Genomic DNA, 20132 nt, shown 5'->3' with positions numbered 1-20132 from the left:
ATGACAATCGTGACAAGTTAGACGCGTTTCACACACTGACTGTGTGCTTAATCATTGGTAATGATTAAGCACACAGTCAGTGTGTGAAACGTGTCTACCTTGTCACGATTGTCATAATTTGGATGTCCAGTCAATAAATCTGGATTTTGACTCAACCCGGAGTGCTGCCAATTCCTTTTCCTTTATCAAGTTTCCACGGAGGCGAGCCGGGGCATGCACCTGTGTGAGTCATCAGGCAATTACACCACCTCGAGCAGTGAGTCCTTGTCTCTTCAATTGTAGAAATATTCCCCAATGTTTTTTGAAGATTCTCCCCATCCAATTATAACGGCAATGATATTGAGTAATGAAGAAAAGCATCCCCACAACATGATGCTGCCACCACCGTGTTTCATGATGGTGATGGTGTGTTCAGGGGGATGTTCAGTGTTCATTTTACTCCACACATACCACACATTATCCCATGTATAATTTTTTAGGACATTAATAAGGTGACCTGAATCTCTGATAAAGGATGGAAGTTCTTCGACCAGGAGTTGTATAATCTGTTTGATGTAGGAGCAAGACTGCTCCAAAACATGTTGCCGCCCATCGTATGATGTCACCACGGCCCGGCATCCTCTGACCACAGATCCCACACCAGCTAGCATTCCAGCCTGGTTATGGCTCCTGGCTGCATCTCTCCCTGCCTGTGAGTTCGTCCGGTGGTGATATCCGGACACACTCACCCTTACTCCCCGAAGAACTGATTCTGCTGTCTGCTTACTGAGCCATCCAGTACAACCCCCACTGATACAGTCATCAGTGACTCTGCTTGGCGCAGCTGTGATCTGAAACGGACAAATCCATCCCTCTGGATCCGTGTTATAGCCACCGGTTTCCTGAGAAGGATGTTATTTTGCATGAACATTCCCTACATCTTGTGAGTGCAATCCTTTGAATAATGTATGTTTTAACAATTAAATAAATACACTTAGATGGCTGCGCCTTCTTTTTCATTTTGTACTCCACCAATCTGGCCTTTATGGAAGAGTGGCAAGAAGAAAGCCTTTGTTGAAAGAAAGCCATAAGTCCCATTTGTAGTTTGTGAGAAGCCATGTGGGGGACACAGCAAACATGTAGAAGAAGGTGCTCTGATCAGATGAGACTAAAATTGAACTTTTTGGCCTAAAAGCAAAATGCTATGTGTGGAGTAAAATGAACACTGAACATCCCCCTGAACACACCATCACCATCATGAAACACGGTGGTGGCAGCATCATGTTGTGGGGATGCTTTTCTTCAGCAGGGACAGGGAAGCTGGTCAGAGTTGATGGGAATACGGATGGAGCCAAATACAGGGCAATCTTAGAAGAAAACCTGTTAGAGTCTGCAAAAGACTAGAGACGGGGCGGAGGTTCACCTTCCAGCAGGACAATGACCCTAAACATACAGCCAGAGATACAATGGTATGGTTTAGATCAAAGCATACTTAGGTGTTGGAATGGCCCAGTCAAAGTCCAGACCTAAATCCAATTGAGAATCTGTGTGGTAAGACTTGAAAATTGCTTTTCACAGACACTTTCCATCCAATCTGACTGAGCTTGAGCTCATGTCACTCTCTAGATGTGCAAAGCTGTTAGAGACATATCCAAAAAGATATGCAGCTGTAATTGCAGTGAAATGTGGTTCTACAAAGTATTGACTCAGGGGGGCTGAATACAAATGCATGCCACACTTTTCACATATTTATTTGTAAAAAATGTTGAAAACCATTTATCATTTTCCTTCCACCTCACAATTACGTGTCACTTCGTGTTGGTCTATAACATTAAAATCCCAATAAAAAACATGACTAAATGTGGAAAATTTCAAGGGGTATGAATACTTTTTCAAGGCACTGTATACAGTATATATATATATATATATATATATATATATATATATATATATATATATATATACACACAGTATGAATATATTTATTTTATTTCAGGTACTTATATAGCACCGTCAATTTTTGTAGCGCTTTACACATGTACATTGTACATTCACATCAGTCCCTGCTCTCAAGGAACTTACAATCTAAGGTCCCTAACTCACATGCATACATACACATACTAGGGCCAGTTTATACATAAGCCAATTGTCAAGCATGTCTTTGGAGTGTGGATGAAAACAGGTATATATATATATATATATATATATATATATATTATTAAATTGGCAGCAGTAAGCCAGACATGAAACGGGGACACCCAGCATTAATGGGGAGGGCTTTGTACAGCAAGTCCATTACATAAAGCAAAACAAAGCATCTGAGCCACTGAGTAAATTCAAGTCCAAACCTACACAACAGGTTGTGCCCAACTGGGTGTTCCCCAAACAAACAAGCAGCTCTTTAGTGTACTGTTTAAGTGTTCTGTCTGCAGTCAGCCTTTTCACCCAAACAGAGAGAGTGAGATAGAGCTGTGTGCATCAGTCAACTCATTTATAAAAAGCTGTGACTAATAATGAAGCTTGGCTTCAAGTGAGTTCTACAAAACTTCCAGGCTCCAGAACCCAGACCAGAATTTATTAAGATCTGAGAAAACAAAAAGTTTTCTTCCTCCTTAGCAGACAAAAAACCCTGAAGTCTCTTACCATTTGTAAGTGAGAAACCTAAATGACATGCATAGACCATCCACAATCCTGCCACTGCCATATATACTATATTGTCAAAAGTATTGGGATGCCTGCCTTTACAAGCATATGAACTTTAATGGCATCCCAGTCTTAGTCCCTAGGGTTTAATATTGAGTTGGCCCACCCTTTGCTGCTATAACAGCTTCAACTCTTCTGGGAAGGCTGTCCATAAGGTTTAGGGGTGTGTCTATGGGAATGTTTAACTATTCTTCCAGAACAGCATTTGTGAGGTCAGACACTGATGTTGGACAAGAAGGCCTGGCTCACAGTCTCCACTCTAAATTATTCCAAAGGTGTTCTATCGGGTTGAGGTCAGGGCTCTGTGCAGGCCAGTCCAGTTCTTCCACCCCAAACTTGCTCATCCATGTCTTTATGGACCTTGCTTTGTGCACTGGTCCAGATCATTTGGTGGAGGGGGGAATATGGTGTGGGGTTGTTTTTCAGGGGTTGGGCTTGGCCCCTTAGTTCCAGTGAAGGGAACTCTTAATGCATCAGCATACCAAGACATTTTGGACAATTTCATGCTTGACTGGGCTGCACATAGCCTTGACCTCAAACCGACATTGATTATGGATCGTGCTTTGTGCACTGGTGTGCAGTCATGTTGGAATGGGAAAGGCCAACCCCAAACTGTTCTCACAAAGTTGGTAGCATGAAATTGTCTAAAATGCCTTGGTATGCTGACACCCTAAGAGTTCTCTTCACTGGAACTAAGGGGCCAAGCTCAACCCCTGAAAAACAACCCCACACCATAATCCCCCCTCCAACAAATAATTTGGACCAGTGCCCAAAAGAAGGTCCATAAAGACATGGAGGATTGAGTTTGGGGTGAAGAACTTGGCTGGCCTGCACAGAGCCGGGACCTCAACCTGATAGAACACCTTTGGAATGAATGGAGACTGTGAGCCAGGCCTTCTTGTCCAAAATCAGTGCCTGACTTCACAAATGCTCTTCTGGAAGAATGGTCAAACATTCCCATAAACCTTGTGGACAGCCTTCTCAGAAGAGTTGAAGCTGTTATGCTGAAAAAGGTGGACCAACTAAATTTTGAACCCTAAGACTAAGACTGGGAAGCCATTAAAATTTATCATAATGTAAAGGCAGGCATCCTAATACTTTTCTGTTATTAGTGTGAAGGTGCCTGGTTCTTTGAGGTTAAAACAGTAATATTACCTGCTGCCCCTATAATTGTATAATTACAATGACTAAATGGATAAAATGGTAAAAAGGTGCTGGTATCCCTGGATGTTATTATTGAGTGAATATTATAAATAATAAAGTGCTAGTTTTGTTGTGCAAATATTGCGAATATCGCAATAAACTAGCACTATATTATTTATATTATTCACTCAATAATAATATTCAGGGATACCAGCGCCTTTTTACCATTTTATCCATCCTAAGGGCTCTTTCACAAGGTCCGCCTCCGTAGGCGGATCCGTGCTGCTCAGCGGGGATCGATCTGTGATCCCCGCTGAGCCGGCGGATGACAGCTCCGTCTCCGCTTGCAGTGCGGAGAGGGAGGTGTCACAGCCCCTGCTGCTCTCTATGGGGAATCGGATGAGAGCGGACCGCCTGTCCGCTCTCATCCGATCCGATCCCCAGGCCGGATGGAAAATAGGGTTTCCATCCGTCCGGATTTCACGGACAGGATCGGATGCGGATGGCAGCTGGTGTCAGCGGACATGTCACCGCTGACATCCGCTGCTCCAAAGGGCTGAATGGGGCATCCGATCAGATCCGCCTAAAAAACTGACAGGCGGATCTGATCGGACCGCCCGTGTGAAAGAGCCCTAATACTTTTGACAATATAGTGTGTATATATATATATATATACAGTATATATATATATATATATATATATATATATATATATACACTATATTGTCAAAAGTATTAGGATGGATATATATACAGTATATAATGTAATATATATATATATATATATATATACTGTATATATATGTGCACATATACCTGCAAGTGTTCATATCTAAAACAGATATGTCCTCCAAAGTGTGTGTGCTTTGTAGGTGTATGTTGTTTCCCTCTGTCTGTGTGCGGAGGTGTGTGCATGTGTGTGGGTGTGTATGAGTGATAGTGTAAGAATCCATTCTAAGTCCTTATCCTTGCCATGTCCATGTTTTATTATAACATTCCATCTGCTATGGTTGCCAGAGTAACGTTGATGACTGGTGAGAGGTCTAGTGATGTATGCCTGTGTTGCATTTCCTCTCGACGTATAAGCAGCTGACAGCTTTCTGACAAGTGTCCTTAAAATAGCATGTGAAAATGCAAAAAAGATCTTGGGGCTCAGTTTATCAGAATTTAGGCGATGCTAGTGTTAAAGATACAGTTCAGTAAACGTTGCCCTGGCTACAATGTGTATTGAATGAACCCGGGTGTGCTTGTATACTCTGTAGCTTAGACGTTACAGCTTTTTACCTGTGAATGTAAATGGAACCTTTCACCTAGGGAAGACGGATTGAACTAATCATGTTTTGCTACAGTGACTGTGGCTTAAGGGGGGATTGCAGGATACATGACAGCCCAGCTCAGAGAGAAGGAGTGCAAACTGTCATAATGTTAGATGAAACAACAGAAAACCCCTTTAAACCTACAGGCTGCTAATAATTTGTACTACGTGCCAATTACTCTCTCTTTTATTCTTTCTCTGCTCTTTTCTCCATTTTGCTTTTTTTTCTCTCATCTCCTCTTCTTCATCTATAATCCCTTGTGAATAATGCCTTGCGGCGTAGCTCCATCTCCCCTGTATTGCTTATGCTCACTATGCCTTAGTCTTTTCTCACTGATTTAATGCCACTTTTCCTTTCAGTTGGTGTTTCCGAATAAACCTTCCTTTCTCTGTACTGTACATTTTACAAAATACTATCTTTACACGTAACATTACAAATACTCTTCGTCATATTTCAAACCCTTTTACGCCTTCTGCTTATTTACCTCTTCCGTATCGTCTTCTCTATTGTTTCTCCCCCTCATTTTGTCTTTCTGTGTCTCCCCCACACTCCTTCGCTCTCTGCCTCACTTTTCTCACTGGGTTTCTCCCACACACACATACACACACATGCACACATAGTCAAGATCCCAGCCAGGAGATGCAGGCTGGCTGAGCCTGCTCTGCATATGCTCAGCATTCCTAGTAGCCTTCTATATTTACTTTCCAATATGTTATTACTGCCAATTCTGCTTTACAATGTGCACTTTGTGCCTTCATTTTTGTGCTTGTGATCCCCAGTGATGCATTCAGTGGGAGCTGGGATACCGACAGCTGCCAGACACTGCCAACCCACCCATCTCATACCAAATGCCTTTGCGACCAGTTCTCCACCTTTGCTGTTTTGGCGCAACTACCCAAGGAAATGGTAAGTGTGGCAAAGCTTACCTTGATTACACAGGCCAGACTGTAACTGAATGTTGTGTACCTTGACTAGATTAGATGCTGTCTGAAGCCATAGACAATACTAGAGTTTTACAGGCCTTGGTTTGCCAATGTGCTTTGTGTTAGACAGCAGATGTGTAGATGTTATTGCCAAATATGACTTCCTATGCGTGGTTTTCTTGTGTACGGTTGTTAATATATTCATGTATGCTTAAAGAGTCAGATAGATAAATCACCTAATGTTGTTTTCCTTAGGTAGAGAAATCTTTGTGGTTAAGTTCCCAGATTTATATAGATTGCGTGGCCATTGGGATGGAGTCCCACTCTTAAGGGGGTTACAAGATTGAAGCTAATGTAAGGTAGCTTTACATTTATGATACAGGAAACAGCAGCTAAATCTAGCCATCAGACTACCTATAACTAAAGTGTTATGTTTTAGTCACCAGGCTTGTCCTTTTCATTTGACTATCTTAGTGTCACATAAGTGAATACTTTAAGAATACTTTATCCCTTAGATTTTCATGAAGACAGTATTCAAACCATGCATGTTATACATGGCTTTAGGTGATCAATCAAAAAATGACAGTATGGATGAAGACCATGCATTTCTTTTCTGGAATTAATTCCCATTAAAGGGATTGCATATCTACATATTTATATATTGGTTGGTGATGATATTGTAAATATACAGTGTATTTCCTATTTCTGCATTCCTGAATATAATATACTTTTGCTCACACCTTCCTGATCTTTTCATTGCTATCAGAAAGAGTGGTTATTTCAAATTAGCGTCAGCTTGTCAACCCAACAAAATAATACCTGTAAGTGGGTCACATGACTTCCTGTTGGGTCCATGATGTAAATCCAGAGATTAGAATCAATGGCCTTCCATAGCTAAATATGATTCTTCTGGTTTATATTGATAAAGAGTAAACTTTCGTTCACATGGTAACTGAAAACTCCTGAGGATTCGAGTAGGGGCCATTGTACATTTACATTGGTGGCTTTTTATGTTGTTATGTATTTTGTGCATTTCTATAGCTGTTTTTTCAAAATATAAACATGTATCTATAGGTTAAGTAGTGGGGCTATCAAGGAAAATGCATACAGAATGACAAGCAGGAGGATATTCTGTGTTTGCCTGTATGGTTAATATCCTTGTGACTGTATGCAGAGGCACCTGACTTTCCCTGAGGGATAGCTGTATGCTGGTTCCAGGGTATGATGGAATAAAAAACGCTTGAATGGATAATATTTAGCCTGTCTGCAAAGGAGATTGTATAGTGCCTGAATTTTTAACCATTCCTACTTGCTGATTTACACTAAGGCGCAATGGTGATGATTCAGTAAGGTATTTGGCAGTTTGTATATAGTCAGAGTAAGGCATTTGGCAGTGTGTATGTAGTCAGAAGACTTGCACTAGATTTATGAAAGCGCTGCAACTTTTTCATTGCTGGTACTGATGTGTGTGACAATATCAAGTAGTTCTTATTTGCATAATTTCTACAGTTATGGTCTATTGCTGCACAGTTTCATATCAGCATATCAATGATAAGGAAAATGGAGGTAAAATACCTCTTCCAGGTTGGAGCAAGTTATTGATTGTGTTGCACACCTGATTGTTTTAAATCATTGAGACAATTCTGTTAGAAAATGTGTCTTTATGTTCCTCTTTAACTGATACCTGATTCATTTCCATTAGTCTACCAACTGCTCCAAATAGCTTCTATAGCTTCTCTGTCTGAAAAACTCTGCCACTTTGCAGGAGAGATTCTTGCAACAGTTCTGTCAGAGTCGCAACAGATGCATATACATAGGCCTTGTTCCAATGGGACATGAATTTGTGCATTGCGTGAGGACCATGCTTACCTGCATGATGAACCGGTGTTCCATGCATCACTGTGTAGGCAGTTCCATAGCTGTCAATTAGAATGCAGGGGCTACATGGACATAGTAGGGTTGATTTTTCTAAAACTGAAGAGTGCAAAAGCTGGTGCAGTTGTGCATGGTAGCCAATAAGCTTCAAACTTCAACTTGTTCAATTAAGCTTTGACAAACTAAATTATTGTATAAGAGGAGCCGGGTTCCGACCCCCAAGGGTACAAGACACCGGTTCCTCTAAATAAAAGGAAATGGATTGTTGAGGAGGGCTCCTGATGGGTGAGCGTAGATTCAAATCACACAAAGCATATTCAAAAAAATATACGTTTATTAAAGAGATAAAAAGGAGAATATTGTTAAAAGAGAATAAATCTCACAATACATTTCACAAAATATACATATAGTGTAACCATTGTAGTCTCAGCCAGAGGGGACGGGACTGACGTGTTTCGCACAGAGGCTTTCTCAAAGACCACGTAGTATCCCAGGCGGACTATTACAAGGAAAAAAGATACACAATTAGAACAAGGTTCATACAACATTGTTATGTCATTAATGAAAAAATATTATATTTATATCTACACATGACAATAGAAGAAGTTTGTTACGCTCACCAAGTTACAAAGATTGATAGTTCAGGAAAGCCGTGAGATCCGGCCACCAACCACACATACCAAGCCGCAAGCGACCAAAGAGAGCCAGATGGGGGGGGGGCCTCACAGCCCATGGAAAACACCAGGGTCAAATCCGAAGGAGGGGTGTTGAGTCAGATATCCTCGGATTGGTCAATTAAGTCTTAAGGGGAACCGGAAAACGGGGGGCATCCAACACATCGCCCAAAATATCAAACGGTTAGAATCTGAAATGGAAGGGATGGTAATGACACTCATCAGGACACCTTGTGCAGCCAATCTAATTAGATAAATATAGCCCACTGGTACCGTCAAAATGGGCCCATACTACTGATCAGTCTGACCATAATAAACCGGTACACTTGGTTCCCAATAGTCCCGAAGAAAGGGGGGAACAAGAGAGTAGCACGCAAGTGGTGATACCCTCCAAGCAGGGGTAGGTAAACCGATGCTTAATGATACACCACCCACATTAAACCCCCCACCCCCCACTCATGGGGAGAAACTGTCAAATACACTTAATATACAGGATATCTATAGAGAAAATAACAGTCGGTGCCTAGCATACATATTAGAGAATAAAGCCAGTGTCCTGAAAAAGTACCTATTTCCCCATATTGTAGAGCCACGTACCTTATGATCATGCATTAATCCTTGCGGGCGAAAAAAGAGAGCCGACGTTCCCGCCGAGTAAGGAGAGACAGGCAAGCAGCCGCTCCTGAGGCCACGCCTTCACCGCCTAAAGTATCGGACTCCACCGGAAGTGACAGCAAACCACTTCCGGAGCGGGCGCCAAACGACGGACAGGTATGCCCAGCGTGACGTAATCACTCAGGGCGTGCCGCCATCTTGAAACCGGCAGATGCTGGTCCAGAAGTGCGCGGGCAATTGCCCAATAACACCTACCGGGCTTTGCGCCCGAACATCCCCCCGGTATTGGGAAGCCTCCCCCAGCAAGCTGACTACCCAATGGCAGCATGGGACATGCCAAGCGCCGCCAGCCCCGGAACCCACGGCATCAAACAAACCACCAATCTAAAAAGTCAACATTAATGAAACAGTCACTATGGAAGAACATACTACAGCACATATTCATAATAAGTATGTATCAACACTGCATAAAACTTAGAAAAAATAGAAAGAGGAGAACCCTCAGTAAGTGCAATATTAAACCCATAACATACACAACATAGAGTTATGCCTAATTCATGAGACGTGCTAAGTAGATCAAATAAACCTGGAAATAGAGAGCATAATAGGGACAGATGTTAGTAGTAATGCTAATGGGGGGCCACCCATTAATGGATAGAAAGTAAGGCAAGCTCTCCCCTGAGTGAACAGCATGCCTTTTGGTGATCAGTCGTTCATTTCACTTAAGATAGGGTTGGTAAGAGATGGTAGAGTTTAAGCCAGGTGGAAAAGTCGCACGCAGGTCATAGATCCATCTAGCCTTTTGTTTGAGGACCCTTTGGTCAAAGTCACCCCCACGGGGATTTGGACTTATTACTTCTAAAACATAAAATTTAATTACATCAGGGTGAAAGTTATGGTAATTACCAACGTGTTTACAAATTGGGGTGTATACTAACCCCACATCCAAGTAGTAAAGATGATCCTTAATACGAGAAGATAAGGGTCGCTTCGTCTTGCCCACATGAAATGAGCCACAGACACAAAAAGCAATGTATACAACCCCCTCCGTTCCACAATTCGCATAACTCTTTGACCTATGAATGGTTCCATTCGGGAGTCTACAAGTAGTCCCCTCAAGGATCCATGGGCAAACATCAAATTGGCCGCAGGGATAAGTGCCTCTACGAAGAGGCTCACCCATAGTATTCTCCTGATGGTAATGGCTATGGACGATGGAGTCCTTCAAGGATTTAGATTTTCTATAGACTATTTCGGGGCGGTCGCGTAAATACTTAGAGACAGTTTTATCATCCGTGAGGAAATGCCAGTTACGAGAGATGATTGACCTTATTGCAGCGTGATGGCTATGATAGGTGGTAATAAGCTTAGTTGTCCCACTGTTTTTAGATTTCTTATTAAAGTTAAATATTAATTCCTCCCTGGTTCGAGTCTACCTTATTATAGGCTTTACGTAGGACATTCTTTCTATATCCTCTGCACCTCAGTCTCTCCCTTAAGGTACGAGCCTCAGCCTCAAAGTCAGCTTCCCTGGCACAGTTCCTTCTTAACCGAAGATACTGGCCATAAGGGACTGAGGGTGACTGCTTGTAAAGTGCAAAATTGTGTTACCGGAAGTTTCCTTACGGTACAATGTTGTACGAAGTATGCGATCTTCGCCCAAAAAGAGCCAGGTGTCCAGAAAGGGAAGGCTCTCAGTACTGCACTGCATAGTAAACTTCAAATTGAAAGGATTTACAGCCAGAATTTCCATGAATTCATGCAATTCCTGCATACTGCCTGTCCAAATAACGAACACGTCATCAATATACCTGCGCCATATAAGAATATGGCGCAGGTATAGAGACAAAGCGTCGTTATGGAAAATCGACCTCTCCCACCCCCCCAGGTACAGGGTCGCGTATGACGTGGCACAAGAAGTCCCCATCGCCACGCCCTGTACCTGGAGGTAGGTGACGTCCTTAAAAATAAAGACGTTGGATCGCAATATGTGACCCAAAAGGAAGATGACAAAATCAATAGTCGGCCACATGGAGCGATCCTGTTCATACAGGAACGAGGACACCACCTCGATGCCCTTACCATGGGGGATACTTAAGTACAGAGCCTCAATGTCTATTGCCACTAACAATGCGTGGGCAGGAACAACAACCCCTTCCACTGCTCTAAGTAGCTCCAGGGTGTCTTTGAGATATGAGGGCAAGACCTGAATTAATGGCCTAAGATGGCTATCCACGTATTGGCTGGCAGGTTCCGTCTCTGAGCCTACCACTGAGACGATGGGACGTCCAAGGGGGTCCCCAAGCTTCTTGTGAACCTTGGGGAGCGCATAGAAGGTTGGCGTGATAGGCCACTGGACCCTGAGAAAGAGGTATAGGTCATGGTTAATGATGTTCTGATGATACGCATCGAGAATAAGCGTTCTATATCTATTTGACAAGGTTTTAACCATTTCTGGGGGGATGACCGAGTACCAGTCTGAGTTAGACAGAATCTTCAGGCACATACTCTCGTATTGAGATATGTCCATTATTACTACATTGCCCCCCTTATCGGAGGGCTTGATGATGATATTAGTATTTGTAGTTAGATCAATTAGAGCTTTTCTTTGGGGCCTCGTTAGATTAGATTCAAAAGGCATAGTATTTGAGAGACCCTCAATATCCTTCATAGCCTGTTTGACGAACGCCCATACAGACGGGCAAGTCTGCAGACTTGGGAATTTTTTAGACTTGGGTTTGAACACAGTGGGTCCAGTGGCTGGGCCGGACTCATCCTCATCCGAGGACGAGTCCGATCCGTCAGTAGACCCACTGTGTTCACTCTCCTCCCACAGTTGCATCAAAATTTTGAGGATCTTGAAGTCTTGTACCTTAAAATCCTTATAAGGATTCTCATCCCCTCCAGAACCTCTAGTGCGCTCCTTATCATAAAGAAATTTAAATGTGAGGTTTCTCGCAAAGAGATGTAGGTCCTTTACTAGATCGAACTTATTAAGCCCGCGTGCAGGGCAGAAGCTCAGCCCCAACCTCAATACCTCACACTCATATTTTGTTAATTGATGGGAGGATAAGTTAATTATATTGAGGGAGCCGGAGGAAGCCACATACTGCCTTATCATGTATGTGTCCAAGGGGGGAGTTACTTCACTGGGGAGTTGTTTTTTAGGGATGGCTCCCAAATCTCGATGCGACTTACCGAGATTACTATGGTTCCCCTTAAACATGGAAAGATTTGTCTCCCCTCTCTGAGTGTACCCACCCTCTGGTGCCGGCTGTTTACCTTTTCCTGATCCTGGACCATGGTTAGATACCCCTCGCTTTTTATTGTCACTGACCAATTGTGTATCTTTTTCCTTGTAATAGTCTGCCTGGGATACTACGTGGTCTTTGAGAAAGCCTCTGTGCGAAACGCGTCAGTCCCGTCCCCTCTGGCCGAGACTACAATGGTTACACTATATGTATATTTTGTGAAATGTATTGTGAGATTTATTCTCTTTTAACAATATTCTCCTTTTTATCTCTTTAATAAACGTATATTTTTTTGAATATGCTTTGTGTGATTTGAATCTACGCTCACCCATCAGGAGCCCTCCTCAACAATCCATTTCCTTTTATTTAGAGGAACCGGTGTCTTGTATCCTTGGGGTCGGAACCCGGCTCCTCTTATACAATAATTGTATTCATTGCATATCAGGATTGGAGGTCTGCTGAATTAATTGACATATCCAACAACTAACTCTTTCTACTATAATTATAAGCTTTGACAAACAAAACCTGGAAGCTGATTGGTTTCTATGCAGAGCTGCACCAGTTTTTGCACTCTCCAGTTTTACTAAATCAACCCCAATATGATGTTCACGCATTCGGAGCCATGCAACTGCTGCATACCAATTGACAGCTATGGGACCAACTGAACAAGGATGCAAAGAAAACTTGCCATATAGGGCATGGATTCATACGCCTTGTGTGAACAAGACTTTACCAAAATGTGCACGTATCTGTTCTGCCAGTTGTTGCACCACTATGATCAATCCAGATTTACAAAGAGTATCTACAACACTCTTGATGAATTCCAGGCAATATGTTGGGTGGCTGTCATATAGGGATTATCAAATCAGGAGAATTGCTAAATTAGCACTTGTTGTTTCTTCTGTTGGATCTATCTAATCTGCAAAGAAAATTGAAATTAAAGTAAAACTAAAGACAAGATTTTTTTTTTTTTTTTTTGTTTTTTAGTTTCGGATAAAGTAGAGAGAGATTAGAATGGCTGTCAGCTTGTTATTGCTGTCACTCTTTCTATTTGTCCTTTTTACCGCTATCACTGAAAGGGAAAGAGAATCCCTAATTTTGGGTTGTCCCAAGAACAGTTATAGAGGGGAAATCTTCCAATGGGGGGGGGGGGGGGCACTATTTCTCATGACCCTGATGACAACCAGGAACTTCCTCATTTAGGAGGTATTTCTTCTTGGTTTGGAGGTATTACTTCTTGGTTTGGCTATGAGACAGGAAGTGAAAGGAAATCTCTCCAATAGGACACAGATGGCAAAAACACTTAACAGGGGTTATACATAAAAAAATAAAAAAAAATGTTTTTCCTTTTGTTCTAATTTAAGAAATCTAGGCAATCGTGATTCATGAACTATATTATTTTCTGCAGAGTGGACAAATTTGGATGCATATATTCAAAAAAAAAAAAATGAATTTTTCAACTGATGTTGAAGTATATAACAGTTTATTTTGAAATTTGGTTAGATTTTCTTTTAGATGACTGTGCCACCAGGGTGATTTCTAGAGAGAATGATTAGATAATGTTTGAAAGTAATGTTAACTCCAGTTTTGCTGTGATTGGCCTCTCTAAAGAAGTACTGTTGGAAAAAAATATTGTATTCTGATAACTGTAAGCGGTTAATACATATGATAATTATAATCAGTATACCAATTTGTTTTGATTTGAATGTTTTTCTTGATTGTATTTACATGCAGACTGAGCTGTCTAGCTAAAAGACACTGGAAGGGTTTGAGGCAAACTTTGACACTGTCAGGGGTGCAGACAGCAGCCATCTTTCATTCCCATGGCTTACATCATCTTAAATAAACAGTTTCTACAACTGCTCAAGCTCGCCTGACAGTGTACAGTATTTGTCTTTATAGTGGTCCTTTAAATCACCAGGAAGTAGTATTTTTATCGCAGTTAGCTCTAACCGAATAGAGGCATTATGAGCAAATCTTCTGACACACAATGCCAGCAGCAGAAAAGACAGTCATAGAGTAAATGTGGCATTGGCTAGTAATATATTCAGGACTTCTGTACCTACTCACCCTCCAACCCAAATGTAAGCTAAATTTGCCCTATCAGATTGCCTATACTATGTGTGCCAGATTGGTAACACAGATGATCATGAGATCTTACAATACATGTAAGATCTGATTCTTACAGTAAATTATTTTATAATTTGTTGTCTGGGAGCTGTAACTTAGTAATAGCACGGCAAGTGCCAAATCCTAACTGTTGCATATCATTCTGCCCCCACTTCTGCAAACAGTGGTATTCTGTGTTTAGTAGTCAGGTGGTATCAGTATGTATCAGCTCCGCTGTATACAGAGCAGAGGGGTGGGTTTATATAAATGAGGAGGGGTAGCATGTGTCATGTTGTGCAGAAACTAATTTATTTAAAGTGTCAGGAATAGGACATTTTATGGTCTGAATGACTACGTGGCTTGCAGCTGGTTCATGTCATAGCTGCTATTGTTCTCTAGGCTTTATTGCTACAATGGCTGTGTGTGAATTATGTTTATGCCCTTATCTTGTTGTAGAAAATTGCTGCATTTATACAGTTCAGTGAAAGTAATATCTATCTATCTATCTATCTATCTATCTATCTATCTATCTATCTATCTATCTATCTATCTATCTATCTATCTATCTATCTATCTCTCTATCTCTCTATCTCTCTATCTATCTATCTATCTATCTATCTATCTATCTATCTATCTATCTATCTATCTATCTATCTATCTATCTATCTATCTATCTATCTATCTATCTATCTATCTATCTATCTATCTATCTATCTATCTATCTTTCATGTTATTTCATTCTCTTTGTCATACATCTTGACTCTGGTTAACATCAATATGTTTTGTGAACATGATATTTTGGTTTTTGCTGATCAAAAATATGAAACAAATCTCGATGTAAATTGAGGAAGACAGATCCTAATGATTTGATTGATCTCACTGGTGAAAGTATTTAGATAAACATCTATGTAAATCCTGGACTTGGCTATGAAAATCAACATGTCTGAGGGCTTTCCTGGCTGTAAGTCAGTTTGACGATGAACTGACATTGATTGGTTATCCAGCAATCAAGAGACATTTATGATAAGGGTACTTTTTTCCAAAGAGCTGACACTTTGCTGTCTCAGCAGGTGATGGATGTCTCTGGTTCTCCATCGGTCCCCCTGATGATTGGCTGTGCTGTCTCGTGCATGGCTTTGCTCATTCTCCTTGCTGTTTATGCTGCATTTTGGAGGTATGTTTGTTGTGATACACAATTGATCCTTCACATTGCTTGTTTTAGTTCTATTTCTAGATATTGTAGTAAAATGAGTGCAAGTGAGGTTTAGTTAACATTAAAGATTCTCTGGCCCCAGAGCATTAATTTAAACAAAAAAGTATTCACAAAAAAATATATGTGCATTTAACATTTTGGTTAGACATCCAAAAGCTCCAAGACTGCTGCTGGGCACTGCCATCTTGGATATGATGTCAGCACCCTTCGAGCTGTCAATTGAGTGACACTTTATAGCATTCCACTAAGCTTTTCCCCTAGCAGCACAAAGGGGCTTTTTAAGGGATGAGAAGGGGAATGATTTAGGCCAGCACAGAAGAGGAGAGGGCAGTCCAAAAAGAGCAGAGGGCTATGACATACAAGGAGGGAGAAGGTTGTGCTAGAGGATTGACTAGTCTAATTTTCAAGCAAGTTCAAAGGCACATTGCAACTGAATTAATGTGTTTGTAAAGTTATTTAAAAAAAAAAAAAATAACAAACATGTTATACTTATCTGCTCTGTGCAATAGTTTTGCACATAGTGACCTCAAACTTCCTCTTCTGCGGTCCTCCGCTGGCGATGGCAGACTTGGGGGTTTGATCTATTGACACACACAGTGCGGCTCAGCTCTCCCCCCACTACTCCCTCAACACAAGATTTGATTGACAGCAGCAGGAACCAATTGCTCCCGCAGCTGCCTCTATATTCTGTTCTTGGGTGCGGTGCTTAATCAGGATTGGGCTCCAGAAAGGGCACGAGGGAGCTTGTAGGGGATGTGAACATGGAAGGCTTTTTGCAGATTAATGCAGAGAATACATTAAAGTATAAAAACCTTTAAAACTTTTTTTAACGTGTGATGAGCCTAAATTCAGTTCAAACTGAAATTTGTCCAAACCCAAAAGTTTCTCTCTCTCCCTCTCTCTCTCTCTCTCTCTCTCTCTCTCTCTATATATATATATATATATATATATATATAATATATTACCAAAAGTATTGGAATGCCTGCCTTTGCACGCACATGAAATTTAATGGCATTTAAATGCCAGTCCTAGTCCATAGGGTTCAATAGGGCTCAATAGAGTTGGCCCACCCTGTGTAGCTATAACAGCTTCAAAGGTTTAGCAGTATGTCTATGGGAATGTTTGACCATTCTTCTACAAGCGCATTTTTGAGGTCAGGCACTGATATGGGCGAGAAGGTTTGGCTCGCAGTCTCCGCTCTAATTTATCCCAAAGGTGTTCTATCGGGTTGAGATCAGGACTCAGTCAGGTTCCTCCACCCCAAACTCGCTCATGCATGTCTTTATGGACCTTGCTTTGTGCACTGGTGCACAGTCATGTTGGAACAGAAAGGGGACATCCCCAAACTGTTCCCACAAAGTTGGGAGTATGAAATTGTCCAAAATGTTTTGGTATGCTGATGCCTTAAGAGTTCCCTTCACTGGAACTAAGGGACCAAGCCCAACTCCTTAATAACAACCCCACACCATAATCCCCCCTCCACCAAATGATTTTGACCAGTGCACAAGGCAAGGGTAGTTAACGTCTGGGCTCAGAAAAACTTGGTTTGGACAGAACCCAAGCTCATCTGTATTTCTTACTACTGCTTGTGCCTTTCTGTCCCAGTGATGAAGTCCAGGGCTGCTGATAGAAATCACAGGGCCTCATAAAGACTACCTGACAGCCCCCCCCCCCCCCCAAGAAAATATTAAAGCTGTATTTCGATAAAAATACAACAAAATCTTTATTAGCAGACACAAATACTACATAACTTACAGAATTCCTGCTAAATCTAAAAGATGAAACTGAGTTAATAAATAAATCTGTGTGTGTGAATAAGGTGTTGGGTGCTGTGGTCTGTACAGTGTGAATCAGTGGTTTATTTATGTGGCTTGAGCCACCTGGAGCTGTACGAACACAGCTAAGAGGCTAATTTGATAGGCGCGGGAATGCAGGTGTACAAGCCCGCACACAGACAGTGTGCATTTGGGGACTGCTCACCGGCACACCTGTCAAATTAGGGCCTGTGCCTGTGTATGTACAGGCACTGCATCCCCAAAGAATGACAGATGGCTCCAGCACAAACCCCTCCTTCACACAGCCAGAGTACCTGTGTGAATGAGCCCCTAATTATATTTTCCTAACCTAGAAGACAGATCTCTCCAGAAATGTGCTGTCACTACTAAGAGGGATTCCATCTTCCTCTGGTCTTCTCTCTGGTTTCTTGGGCTCCAGTTGTTTGGCCAAACTGCGATGATGTAACTCACAGGCATATGTGCGGGTGTCATGGTCACAGCACAGCTCTTTCAATGGATGGTATGTCATCCATTGAGTGCACAGTGCACATGCGCTGGTGCTATCACCGGCTGCTACGTTTAGGCGATATTCACTGTACCTACATGTAAGTCCTAATATAGGCTTAACTGTAGATACAAGATAAAAAATTGAGCTTACTCCTGCCAGATCCCTTAATAAATGGTTAAATAGAAGGAGTTGATACATGAATTTGCAGAGGGAACTGACAGTGTAGAGGAGAAGAAGCAAAGTTGCATAGGTCAGGAAGCACTCTGTGGGAGAGGAGTGGAAAGCCCAGCTACATAAAGCTCACTAAACTGCACTGGGACAAGAAAACAGGCAGCTATGGAACCAGTGTAACAGTAAATTCTTCACCCCATGGGAATGCAGCTGATCAGCTGTGAGTGTGTCAGGAAGACAGAGTAATGGGGGAGAGAGATGAAAAAATATACAGGCTGGGACAAGGAGTATAGGAAGAACTGCAGGGAGAGAAACAAAGTTACAGAGATAACAAACTCAGGAGCAGAGCTAACATTAAAGCCAGGGCTAGGAGGGGGGGGGGGCACACAGGGAGGGGGATTAGTGAGGGACAACTGTCTCTTTTTCAGCAGATAAAAGCTGGCAGCAGGGAGAGGGGGGGTCAGCTTTCAGGTGCTGGAGGAAGATTTCTGTATATGTCATTCATCACTAATGTGTGGGCCACACATTAGTTAGTGTACATACACACTAATGCGTGTATGTCTGTGTGGGCCCCCCTGTTTGCTTGGGCCCCCTACAAGAGGACTGGTGGTCCCACCTTATCAGAGGCCCTGATGAAGTTGAAGTTCTGGTATGATCATTTATACATTGTTATGTAATTATTATTTTGGTCTACCTTGGACCAATGTAAGTATGTATCTGCCATACCTGTGGGATTCCTATGGAAGCTGCAAATAACTGTAGCTGGCTAATACAGTGACCTCCGCTGGCTTCCGGGTCCCATGCTGAGCAGCTGCCCTGCTGCATCATAAACACAGGAGGCCACATGCTTGGCATGGGCTTTGATCAGAGAAGACTTAGAGTTTTCTGAATGAATGCAAAGTGTTCACTGATTGGAGGGGTTGAAGAGACAGGGCAGTGACATCATGATCTCCAGCTCATCCAATCAAAGAACAGCTTGCATTCATTGAGAAAATGCTAAGTTTTCTGTGAATGGCGCAACACCTTTTGTTCAGTAAGCAGCATGGCAACCTCTCAGTATGGGACCTGGATACTAGCGGCAATCATTGTAATACTAGTGCTTACAACAGTGATTTCCAGCTTCCACTGGGATCCCACCGGTATGGCACATGCATATTAACATTGGTCAGTGCTGGAACAATAGGGTTGATTTACCAAAACTGGAGAATGCAAAATCTGGTGCAGCTGTGCATGGTAGCCAATTAGCCTCTAACTTCAGCTTATTCAATTAACCTCTTGATTGGCTGTCATGACGGTCACGAAAACTTTCAGTTAGGCAATGGTAACTGTGCCAGGAGCATGCAGCGCACGTGCTCTCGGCACATGTGTATTAGCAGCAATTCATGCAAATATGCAGGTCCTCAGCGCTAAGGACCAGGTGCCAAGAGGCCACATATAGGCCGCATATCTGCATACAGCCAGGGACAAGGGGTTAAGCTTTGACAAAAAAAAAAAAACCTGGAATGTGATTGGTTTCTTTGCAGAGCTGCACCAGATTTTGCACTCTCTAGTTTTAGTTAATCAACCCCACTGTAATTATGTAAAAGTTACCTTACCTAAACTTCAACTTTAAATCAAACTTGGTAGCTAGTACTAGGCCTCACTTACAAACAATGTACACTATAGTTTACATTTTTTAAATGCTGCAGTGCATCCTGGGAGCCCCCTTAACCCAGGCAGCCACAATATGCAAACTCTAATGTTTATAAAAGTTGACAATAGAGACCACTCCTACCACATCTTACAATGCAATTTGGGGCATCGGCAACCTAAAAAGAATATCAATGGCTTTACATTATTGGATGCGGTAACATTCCACTGTGCTGACATGCTTTAGA

At 42.0% G+C, this 20132-nt stretch overlaps 1 protein-coding gene across 12 annotated transcripts in view; it reads left to right on the top strand.

The window, feature by feature from the left end:
- ADGRB2 (adhesion G protein-coupled receptor B2) overlaps window positions 1-20132 on the top strand; it is a 695259-nt gene that overhangs the window by 597761 nt on the left and 77366 nt on the right. For 9 of the 12 annotated variants that reach the window (XM_082246705.1, XM_082246713.1, XM_082246711.1 and 6 more), the window contains 2 exons: window positions 5921-6047; window positions 15656-15762. In XM_082246705.1, coding sequence (XP_082102831.1) covers window positions 5921-6047; window positions 15656-15762 — 234 coding nt within the window. The remainder of the gene's footprint in view (window positions 1-5920; window positions 6048-15655; window positions 15763-20132) is intronic. The other 3 variants (XM_082246708.1, XM_082246714.1, XM_082246712.1) reach the window with 1 other exon arrangement.

The sequence above is a fragment of the Pelophylax lessonae genome, assembly GCF_965119305.1.
Source record: "Pelophylax lessonae genome assembly, chromosome: 2".
In the NCBI taxonomy this organism is placed as follows: domain Eukaryota; kingdom Metazoa; phylum Chordata; class Amphibia; order Anura; family Ranidae; genus Pelophylax; species Pelophylax lessonae.
The sequence above is the reverse complement of the archived record's forward strand: the minus strand, read 5'-3'. Positions and strand labels throughout refer to the sequence as shown.